Source organism: Danio rerio, chromosome 5, assembly GCF_049306965.1.
Source record: "Danio rerio strain Tuebingen ecotype United States chromosome 5, GRCz12tu, whole genome shotgun sequence".
Taxonomy (NCBI): Eukaryota; Metazoa; Chordata; class Actinopteri; order Cypriniformes; family Danionidae; genus Danio; species Danio rerio.
In genome coordinates, this window is record NC_133180.1 from 39,223,391 (window position 1) to 39,235,641 (window position 12,251).

The window sequence follows — 12,251 nt, forward strand, 5'->3', positions numbered from 1 at the left end:
GGATTTATGTGGGTACTTGTTTATTTAACGCTATATTCATCTACCTTTAAGCATCTGAATTATTATAATCAGGATAGATTAAAAAATACAGGGTTTGCAGAATTTCTAAATCCCTGGTAGCCCGAAATAAATTCCCCTAAGTTTTTAGTAGCCTGAAATAAACTGATGTGGCCCAAATAGAAAAAACACTATATAGTTAATAAAAAGAAATGCATATATCTACTAAATAAAGTTATAAAGTCATTCATTATAGTCTATTTTTAAAATAACCACATTTTATTTCATTATTGTATTCATTATTATCATTGTTTTTTATTTATTCATTATTATTATTATTAGTAATATTTTTCCTTTCTAATTGTACCTAAAACAAATCATGTGAAAAACTGGTAGGCTTACCTTTATCACTTTACCAGTTTTTTTGACAACACCAGTTAGTGCAAATGCTAATATAAACACATATTGATAGTGGCTCCTCGATGCATGAAAGTTACATCCAACATAACTACCCAATTTGTGAGAGAATGCAAAAGCATTGAAATAGGCTATGGCTGCGTCAGATATTGACTACTACATAGTAGGTACTGCATTTAAACTTAAATGTAATATTCGACCGTTAGAAAAGTAAGTTCTATACAGTATGAATGTGAGCAGTGTGAATGAAACTTGGACATACTACAGTACATCCACCATTTTGTCATGACCTACACACGTCAGTTGTGTCTTTTTTTCTATTTTTGGTAGCCCGACTGGAAAATATAATAACACTGGGACGTCAGGCTTGCAGTTTTGAGAGCCCTGAAATATATATAACTGTTTGAAAGCAGGATGTCAATAAGACTTTTTTTTTTGTTTTAATAAAGTCTCTTACGCTCAGCAAGGCTCCATTAATTTGATCATCTTCAATGTTGTGAAATATTACTACAATTTAAAATAACTGCTGCCTATAGTAATATTTATTTTTAAAAAAAGGCGATCTATTGCTGTAATTTTTAGGAAGTCTTACTCCGGTCCTTTGGTGTCACCTGATCAGTCAGAAATGATTGGAAAATGTTGATTTATTAAAACAATAGAAACATTTTGTTTGTGGAATTTTATAATTACAAAGTCAGCCAGCAAAAACCTTCACCGATTTAGACTGAACGTATGCAATGCATTATTTCTATTTTTTAAAATCATGCTAAACTCAAATCTCTGAAAGGATGTGCATACAAGATTATTGGCTATTAATTTAATTATCATACTGTAATTAATTCAAGACAGCCTTTAAGAAATGTCATTCTTAAATCATACGTGATTAATGCAGCAATTATTTGATCATTATTTTAAACATGATGATGACACAACATTCATTTGACATTTAGCTTCATCCACATGGACACCATCACGAGAAGATGCAGTCATGCAAGAACAGAGACTCGGACTCATGCAGATACACAGATACGGGCACTGACCTCTCCTATTGCTCTCTTATAGCTCTGAGGGCAGGAAGAGGAGGAGGAAGAGAGATTGATGAGAGGAGAGAGGGATGAGAAGGGTAAAAGGAGAGGGGGAAATGTAAGGAACAGAGGTTAGTGTTTAGAGGAGGGCTGAGCGTGTTCATTCTATAAACAAGACACAGGCAAATGATCTGGGACTCTATGTGCATGAGTGTGTGTTTGTGTGTTTAACATGCGACCCTTTGTGTGTTTGTAATTGTGTGTCTCACCGCTGGTCTGCTGGGTCTAGATGAGGTTCGGGATTCTCCTGGTTTGTGTCGGCCATCATGAGAGAGGGTTGGAGAGGAATCCATCTTAGATGAGCCTGAAATATATAACATTATGCACTGCTATATCTGCTTATAATTGCTTAAGACAAACCCTACCTAAAAATTTTTTTTTTTAAAAATCACATTTTAATGTATGAATCATTATTTCTAAACGCGATTGCTCTCAGGTATCCCACCAAAGGAAATCTGCCATATTTGTCAGATTAAATAAGTGGTCCACAGTGTATTTTAAGGCCTGGTTGTGTATATAAGATGCAAAGCAATGTGTGCTTATGCTTCACTTGTAAAAAATTGTATTATTTTCTTTTTAAATCATGTTTTTTTTTCATATATCTTATTTTGATTAACTACAGCTACTCAGCTAACATGAAAACATCCTCCTCTGAAAGCCCACCCTCAAGAGGCTCTGATTGGTCAGCTAAGATAATGTGCTGTGATTCGTGGATCGGCTCCAGGTCACCAAAAAGCATCACATCCAGTCACTAACACGTGCTGTGCCCCGGCTGTTTGTTGTTTGAGATGCAGAACACAGGGAAAGTGCCTGCATAGAGAGACACTGCAGTGCTGGTGAAGATTGTGGGTGTTTACAGTGGTTTGACAGGAAAATATGAATTTGTAGCAAAATTGTTAATGTGCCAAACAGCATTTCCTCCTGTTTACATCCTTGTTTACGTCCTCGCTACAACATACCGTTAACGCTAGAAACTGTGCATGCAGTTGATCAATTTTAACAAATAAAAATACTCACAGGTTGTGGCTCACAATCCACAGCTTCGTCGGTTGGAGGAGTTAACCGAATCCAGCACTGAACTGGGAGAGATTTTAGAAGTTCTCCTTTGTCAAAAGCTAGCTATGTATTTTTTTAATAATTCTCTGGAACATAATTAAAATTAAACTGTAAGCACTTCTCTCTGTGTCGTGACTTTTGGAAGCCCAAATACAGAAACAGAACAAGCTCTTTGGAAATAGCAGCGTTTGGTCAGCAATTTAGCTTTCTCTGCTATGACATTACAGCGACTCTGGCCACACCCCTTTGCTGCACAGGGTGTATGGGCATGGTGAATGCGCGTAACCTGAAGTGTTTAGGATCCTACTAGCCTGGATGTATTTTTTGTAGACCCCAAACTTCGTTCGCTCTAGGCTTTGCTAAGCTAACTCTGTAAAAGCCAATGCCTCTCTTTGCACTGAACATTTAGAGTCTTACATTCAGAGATATTGTTTATGTTCACACAGCTACATTACACATCAAGTAAAGTTTAAAATATGATATCATAGTGGACCACCTCTTTAAGCTTTCTTTTCCTATAGACCAATTACCATGTTTGTAAACATTCAGGATGCGCTCACAGGGAGGTGGCAGAAAGAAACCAGGAGACCTAGCATTTACAGCAAGGGAATGACATCCAATGCGGTACAGAGTTTGTTGTTTTCTTAGAAACAAAATATACTGATTACGGATTATATATATTATTTACATAATGCTTTCAGCGTATTATAACAGCTTGTCACCCAGTGATAACACTAGAGATTCTGCAAAATTAACGTTAAAGTGAGCGACATTTGCGACAGCACCCTCCCATTGAATATTGGATAAGACGAAATGGCCAAGCATCCGGCCCCAAATATACAATCTCATTAAAGCTCCAAGTGATTTTACAAGAAAGAAGTTAAAGGCCTACACATCTTTGGATGCCAACAATGTTGTTCTGTGTGGTCATGTTCAAGAAATAATGTTCCATAATTACCAGATTCAACACTATGTAGTGCTAAAAACCGAGGTTCTGCCTAGCCAAAGACAAGGAAAGAAGACGGAACTGTACAAGGCCTGGGTAATTAATCATCAACAAGCAAAACGACTGCATTCTGACAGTGAACTGCACCTGTACGGCAGGATATGTGAACTTACACATAAAGGTAAAGTTGGTTTTATATTCACACATTCAGACTTTCTCCCTAATAATATCATTTCATAAAAGTATTATTTGCAAACTCTAAATAGCAAAATTATATTAGCAGCCAATGACTATCAAAGTACAACATTGTTCACAGTCAAATAAACAGTGTTAATGTTGTTTTCAAGTCACACTTGCGGGTTATTTCAGACTGAATATTCAAAGTGCCATGGTAAACGATAAAGGGAGTGTCACAAGTTGTCACTGAATGAATGTGTGAAAATAAAACCATGTTTACCTTAATAACTTACACTTTCACGTTTCATTCTTAGCATTCAGTGTTTGCAGTTTAATTAACCATATGTAACTGTTTTTGCTGAAATAATTTCTGCAATCAAAACAAGTAATATGTACGATTCAGCATAGCGTGAACTTACCTGATATAATATGAGAACTGCAGAGTCCAGTATTTCTAATTAGGTCGTCACTTCATTCAGCTCCCTTTTAATGTAAGACATCTGCAGTTGGCATTAAAGCAATGTGGTGTATGGTAAAAGCTAAGTTTTCTATTTTTGAACTTTCGAATTTGGCATCCTACCGCACAACACGACATGTTTACTATTGCAGCCTGTCTTCTTTTTTGCAACCGGGGACCCGTGTGACGTAGGTTGGTAATTAATTAATAGGTTAACAATTTTTTTAGCTTCAAACACAAACTTTTTTCAAAGATTATATATCAGAACCAGCCTTCATCTTTGTCAACACAACTCGTCATTACCAAGACAACAATTGTCATAACTCTTATAAAATTCATGATTTATTTATAAAGGTTTAATGACAATCATTTTAATGACAGATTTATGACAAGTTGTCTAGGTAATGTCAAGTAGTCATGACAGACAAAAACAGGCTGTGGTGTATTTGTTTAATATTGGGTTATCACTAACAAGTTCATCTTTGCATTTAAAATGTCGTAACTAAGCGAATGACACTTAATGACAGTTGTTATAAGCGACAATGTAATTCTTACACAGCTGAACGATATTTTAAATTATCAAGCTAATGTTTTAATTCTTGTATGCAATTATTAAAAGCATTAATGAGTAAATTTTTTAAAAAACGTTTAAGCTAAATTGAGTTTTGCTATTGTGTTAAACTGGCAGTGACTACTGAAATGCTTGTGTCATGCCAAACACCAATGCCAAATCAGGCATTACTTGTATAAAATTCTGTTATCACTCAATTCGCGAAATCCTTGAGGACTTTATCAAGACATTTTTTTATTGTGGTTATGTTATGTGCTGTCCTTACAGTTAGGCAATCTGAAGTTTTACTGTGCTTGAGGGCAGATGTGCTATCACAATATTTGCAAAACATGTCGCATACAACACTCACTGAGTATGCGGTGTCTCTCCAGAGAGCCGGTCTGTGGCAGGTTGGACATGATGCTCATGCTGTCTCCTCTCTCCCAGCGCTCATTGCGACTCAGATCTGGATTACTGACACAGAAAGAAAACACGGTGCAGGAGTCAGGCCAGTCACACGAGTCGTGTCACTTCAGATGAACGTGGGTGTATATATATATATATATATATATATATATATATACGGTACACACTTTACCTTGCTCGGACTGGGTGTCTGATACCAGAGGAGAGATTTGTGTTCAGTGCAGTGGCTATAGAGGCTGTTCTCTGAGGAATCTAAGAGAGAGAAATTAGGAATTATAGAAAAATCATGCATCAGTCGTGCTGATGTTAATCATTACAAGGACAAATTAGCACACATCTACTGTTGTATCTTAATTTAGCGACTATACACAGTTTATTTGCACAAGATTTTTAGTTAGATTAACAAAGCCTGCATCAACATTTTTTTTCCCACACCCAATAATGCTTTGTGGAGGGAGAAACTTCTGCTAAACTAAACAATAAGTGCTTTAAAAAGAAATAAAAAAATTAGGGTGCAATGAGAAAACTTTCACAAATAACATCAATAACTGAAAGAAGAACTCGAAACTGTCTTACTGTAGGGAATACAAAAAGAAAATCATCTGGAGGTGGCCAAAGTGATGCTTCTAATACAAATGCTACATTACAATGCCAAGTGATCCAAAGGACTAATATCCAAAATATACAAAGCCGTGTCTAACTCATGTACTTCTTCCTTCCTTTAAAGAGTGTGTGGGGAAAAAATTTATGTCATGAAACTCAAGATACCGATAGGTCTGAAAAATGTAAAAATTTGTTTTCTACATGTACTTCATTGAGTGTTCATAAACTCAATTATAAATTCGTTAACAGAGATTATCTTACACCCTTATATCTGAACAAGGTTTACAGAAACTTCTCTGGTCTTTGTTTTAACTGTAAAAAATGCAAAGAAACAATCCTGCACTGTTACTGGTATTGGGACAAAATCATCTATTTTTGGAAGAAAATACAGTGGATCCAGAAAGTATACATAGCGCTTCACTTTTTCCACATTTTTTCATGTCACAGCCTTATTCCAAAATTAATTCAATTCATTTATTTCCCCATAATGTGGGTAAAATAATGTTAACACCCCATAATGACAAAGTGAACAAGGAGTTTTTGAAATTGTTGCAAATTTATTTAAAATAAAAAAGCTGAAAAATCACATGTACAGAAGTATTCACAGCCTGTGCCGTGAAGCTCTAAATTGAGCTCAGGTACATTCTGTTTCCACTGATCATTATTGAGATGTTTCAGCAGCTAAATTTGAGTTCACCTGTGGTAAATCAAGTTAATTGGACATGATTTGAAAAGGCATACACCTGTCTATATAAGGTCCCAGGGTTGACAGTGCATGTCAAAGCACAAACCAAGTATGAAGACCAATGAATTGTCAGTGGACCTCTGAGACAGGATTGTCTTGAGGCACAAGGCTGGAGAAGGTTACAAAAAAATTTCTGCTGCTCTGAAAGTTCCAATGAGCACAGTGGCCTTCATCATCTATAAGTGGAAGATGTTTGGAACCACCAGGACTCTTCCTAGAGTTGGCCGACCATCTAAGCTGAGTGATCGGGGGAGAAGGGTCTTAGTCAGTGAGGCGATTAGTAACTCAATGGTCACTCTTTCTGAGCTCCAGCAATCTTCTGTGGAGAGAGGAGAACCTTACAGAAGAACAACCATCTGTGCAACAATTCTGCATGATAGAGTTGCCAGACGGAAACCACTCCCCACCTGGAATTTACCAAAAGGCATCTGAAGGACTCTCAGACCATAAGAAACAAATATATGTCCTTGAGTGGCCCAGCCAGAGCCCAGACCTAAATCCTGATGAACATCTCTGGAGAGATCTGAAAAGGCTGCACATCGTTGATTCCCATCCAACCTGATAGAAAGGTACTGCAAAGATGAATGACCACAAATTCCCAAAGACAGGTGTGCTAACCTTGTGGCATCATCCTTAAAAATACTTGAGGCAGTAATTGCTGCCAAAGGTGCATCAACAAAGTATTAAGAAAAGGCTGTGAATCCTTCTGTACATGTGATTTTTCAGGTTTTTTATTTTTAATAAATTTGCAACAATTTAAAAAAAATTTTTCTTCACATTGTCATTATGGTGTATTGTGTGTAGAATTTTGAGGAAGTTTATATATATATATATATATATATATATATATATATATATATATATATATATATATATATATATATATATATATATGAACTTAATCAAAATTCTTAGTTAGAAAGTTAGAAAATTTTGAAAATAATATATATTTTTCATGGTCTGTTAAAATTCCTGATTCTACTATAAAAAAAAAAAAAAAAAAAAAAAAAAACATAACCATAGCAACTAGAATAGAATATTTGCTGGAGGCTCCATTTCTCTGTAGTGCGAATGCACATGTTCTTAAATGTGTTCAACAGCCCCTAAACACCGCCTGCTCTCCACTGCTGAGCTCATTCATCAGCCCAGCAGCTGGAGAGACTCATGTAAACTTTTGACATGGATAATCTTAGACCATGTCCACATGTTTTTTTATAAGAAGTTTTCCCCGTTTATCTGTCCACATGAAAAATCAAAAAGGCATTGTGATGTATGTTAAGGGCAAGCTAAACCTACAGGCAGAGATAATGACACCTGTCCAAATGGGAGACTAAGTATTTTTGCTAGTAAATTGCATACAAGTCAGTGCAAATGTGAGAACAGATGTGGTATAAGGTCTTGAGGTGCAAATGATGCAGAATACAGAATGTGTGTGCCATGAATATGTCGAACCCAGCTTCGTTGGCCAATCAGAAAGGTGAAAACATCGCACACACTGATGTCACAAGTTGAAAACTCCAGTTGCAGGATCCACATGACCACACTGTACCAAGAGTTTCAGAAAATCTCGACCCCGGCTGGAGTTTTCAGAAATTTTTGATTTCATTAACTCAATACTGCATTTTTGTGTGGAAAATTAGCAATACCGTGAAGAAATAAAATGCTGTTTTGAAAATACCCATGTTTGAGTGGACAGGGTCTTAGGTTTTATATTAAAGGTGATAAGACTCAGTAGAATATTGCCTTTGATTATAAACTTTTTCTTTTGCAAAAACAAATACAGTAGGTAATTGCAAATTAGATTTCTGGTATTGGATCGCTTACTTCTCTTCAAACACATTTTGCATGAATGAAATTGTACGAATTAGCCACTTTTGAAACACATTAGGAAAAAGATAAAGAATTGAGGAAACCAGTCTCACTTTAGGAGGTTGTTCAATCTCAGGAAGACGGATCCAGGGTCCGCGGTCGTCTCTCATTGGCCGGGACTGAGGGGCAGGAGTCTCTGAGGTGGGGTCAGAGTTTTGACGGACTAGTTCTCTGGAGTGTAGAGGACGAGGTGTGGGTGTGGGTGAGGGGTCCTGGGTGGGGAAGGCGGACATGGTCTTAGTGGGCTGATCACAAAGAGACTGAGAGCGAGGGACTGGAGCGGCGTATGGTTTTAACGGCACTAGATGGGCCATCTGGAACTACGGCAAATAGAGGGGGCGGACATGACATACGTCAAAGAAATCCAAAAAGGAAAGTGAGAGGGTGGGGAGGTTTTTAATAGAAGAGGCAAGTTATGAGTTTGTTTTAGAGAGTGGAAATAAGTACAGGCAGTTTAGTAGAAGTTTAAATGTGAGTGTGACATGCGGAGAAGGGAAACAGGCCACCGGGGTTGGGCAGCAGAAAAATGCAGAAGATCCAGCGCAGGATATGCAAGAGAAGAGGATGTTCCCCAAATGATGGAGGATTACACAGGAAGTGAGTGGGCCCACAGGAAAGAAAGAAAAGAAAAAAGAAATCATTGAAGAGAGAGTAAAGTGTTAGCCAGAGCATGCAGCATTAAAAAAATAAATGATGGCAGCCTACTGCTAATCACTTTTGATGATTAGTCTTGATGAAGTCTTTTACTATTCATTTTTAAATATTTTACCTAGTTTTAAATGAAATACCATTACTGACAATGCATTTATCAAAATAAACTACGAATCAACATTTGCTGAGAGAATATTTTTTTTAAGTTTTGGAGACTTTTTTCCAGAAACACTTATAAAACGAATCCAAAATGACATTTATCATGTTACAAGATAATTCTATTTCGAATAAATGCTGTTTGGTTGAACTTTAGCAAAGCACTGTAAAAAACAGAATCATGATTCCAACAAAAATTATTGATGCTATTTTAAAGGTGCAGTAGGTGATTGTCTTTAGAAACATTTTTTTTTTGTTGCGCTGGTTGAAAGTCTCTTGACATTCCAATAGTAATGATTACAGTAAGAGATCTAAATGTGTTTATATGTATTTTTAAATTATGGGTAAGGCATAAGATTAAAAAAATTTTTATTTAATCAAAAATTGTCAGGCCAATAATTCACATAATTCTGATAAGTATCCCAAACTGTCTGTCAACAAATGTAGACTGGTACAACTGCGCACCTCTGTTCACGCAGATCTGCCCATTGCGCATGTACATGTGCTGCGTTCGCGGGAGTGATAGCAGCAAAAACAAATGCTGAATCAAAACTTTTTAAAATCCTGAACCAATATTGGAGTTACTTTTGCACGTTGGAGGAAGGACGACACCATGACTGAAGTATTTCTTTCAGACAAGTAAAAAAAATAGTGTTGATTTTGTTGTTATGAATGGGTTATATGCACAGAAGGGTTGTTCAGCCACTGAAATCCTCCAGCAAAAGATTGATGTGACTAATTTTTGTATCATAAGGGACCTTTTACAACATCAATAATGTAGATTTTTATTTAGTTTAACAACAAAACATCAGTAAACATCGCTATTCTGCCTAGCCTGCTCTATTGAGGTGAAGTTGCTTTTATATTTACATTGGTTCATATTTGAACAACCTGTGACGAGCTCCCTATATTGTTCACCGTGCCACTCTGAATATTCGGTCTAAAACAGCATGCAAGTATGACTTAGTAATAAGTGTAATTTCTGCACGCTGCTAGCCAACCACGAAGAAATGGGTTGCACTGTATTTTACTGTACTACTGTACTGTGCACTTACCTATGAAATTACTGGGTTATGTAAGGTAACTACATGGGTTAAGGTTAGGTTCAGGGGTGGGTTTAGGGTTAGTACATAGTTATTAGACAGTAAATGTAATGTCCATGATAAGTTAATTGTATTTACGTGCAAAAACCGCACTGTTAAACAAAATGCAACCCTGAAATGAGGGACACAGAACTTTTTGATTCCTCAATTCTTTTTTTAAAACTAATAATAATAGATTAAACGGTCAAAATATTTGCACTGACACCCCTAATAATTGCATCACTTTTCTGGAGATTCAATCAAATTCCTTGATTTTCAAAGGGAATGAAATGACTTGCACACCTTTCCCTGTCCACCCTGCGGCTCCACAGGTCTCTGCATGGGCGGCGTCTGCGCAGCTCCTGATTGGTTGATTGACTCAGAGCGGGATTGAATATTAGTGTCAGAGACCGTGGTGCAGATTTTGGGAGAGCCCTGTCTGTTCAGCTTACTGCGCTCCTCGACCTGAGGAACAAAGCAGGACAAATTGATTTTGAGGCTTCAGTTTATGGCCCATTTCCACTGAGTGGTATGGTATGGTACACTTTTATGCCCGTTTCCACCGTCAAAAAATAACAAAAAATTAACCGTACCATACCACTTTTAGGGTACCCTTTGCAAAGGGTACCAAGCACAACAAATGGGTACCAAAAGGCAGAGCTAGCTGAACGCTACTGGTTTACAGAAATAGGTCACTCGCTCATGGACAAGCAGAAGAATGAAAACAAAAGAATGAATATGTTTTAAATACACAGCCGAGACATTACATTTATTAATGAGCCATGGTTGACTCAAGCGTACACGAACCATCATCGTCTTGATGAAAAGCCACAAAGCCAAGAAGAACAAAGTCTGCTGTCCTCTTGTTGTTTTACGAGCATGCTAAAAAAGTGAGCCGTTTCACTTTCTCCATAGCAGCTCGCGATCTTGTCTATATTTAAAATATTTAAAGTTTCGAACTTCTTGAGCTGATGATAAAAACATGCGCATGATTATTGAAGTGCCTCTGATATCTGATCCTTTCAGAAACAGACAAACGCAAGAGTGAAGCGTGAAAAAACAAAGGAGAAGCCAGAAAAACAAAGGGGCAAATGATTCTTTCAGCAAACTAATACCTGAACAAACTGCCATGTTCAACTATTATCATCACCTTTTGGACTATTATGAACTCAGAAAGACAAACTAACATTTATAACTAACTATTCTAACAGAGGTTACATGTGCTGGTGAAGATTAAAGACACAGATGAGAGGTTTGCACTGACTGTGCTATATTTCGTCTTGTTTTTGAACCCAAATAAAAACGAAATAAATGTGTGTAGTTTACTGTAATTGGTAACATATCGCAGACTGTAAGGGTCTGTATATGTTGCATTTACTTATTTTTGTTCATATAATTGCTGATATTGCAGTAGGCTATTTAGCTATTTATCATTGATCTGCAATTAAAATCATACCATTGGTACCATTTTGGCAGTGGATATGCAAGCCTAATAAAGGTCACCCGTACTGTACTATACCACTTAGTGGAAATGGACTATTAGAGCGCTTTTACCCTCAGTGGGGTGAGAGCGTACCTCTCTAGCCCAGGCTGGTTTGTTGTTCTCTAGGTTCTTGCTGTAGTGATACATCTGTGGTTTCTTGTCTTGCTGCTGCTGCTGTTGCTGTAGAGAGACCAGATACGCATGTTCCTGCTGTAACTGCCTCTGAAGCCTCTCTGACTGTCTCTGCTCCTCCAGCTGTTTACGCTTATACTCCTACACACACATGAACAAACAATTAATAAGTCATTAAGCAGCGAGATACACTGCACTGTGTTGTTTGCAGGTGGAAAAAAGGACTGCACAGTCAACATGCATACACATATATACACATAAACGTAGAACGTACCCCTTCACAACATGCAATCGAACAATTGTGTATTAAAGGAATAGTTCACAAAGGAAGATAGACTGAAGCCATTGTCATCCATAATATTATTTTTTTCCAAAATCTTTAGAATATCTTAAGTTTTTAGAATTGCTTGAGAGTGAGT

General features: G+C 37.0%; 1 protein-coding gene across 23 annotated transcripts in view; it reads right to left on the reverse strand.

Annotated features, from left to right (window-relative positions):
- mink1 (misshapen-like kinase 1) overlaps positions 1–12,251 on the reverse strand; it is an 83,522-nt gene that overhangs the window by 17,193 nt on the left and 54,078 nt on the right. For 3 of the 23 annotated variants that reach the window (XM_073949632.1, XM_068221051.2, XM_021475973.3), the window contains 7 exons: positions 11,794–11,973; positions 10,521–10,682; positions 8,382–8,540; positions 5,284–5,363; positions 5,056–5,159; positions 1,709–1,803; positions 1,455–1,478 (listed from right to left, as the gene is read on the reverse strand). In XM_073949632.1, the coding sequence (XP_073805733.1) occupies positions 1,455–1,478; positions 1,709–1,803; positions 5,056–5,159; positions 5,284–5,363; positions 8,382–8,540; positions 10,521–10,682; positions 11,794–11,973 (804 nt within the window). Of the gene's footprint in view, positions 1–1,454; positions 1,479–1,708; positions 1,804–5,055; positions 5,160–5,283; positions 5,364–7,408; positions 7,774–8,037; positions 8,649–10,520; positions 10,683–11,793; positions 11,974–12,251 lie in introns of those variants that run through there. The other 20 variants (XM_017356008.4, XM_017356006.4, XM_021475971.3 and 17 more) reach the window with 8 other exon arrangements.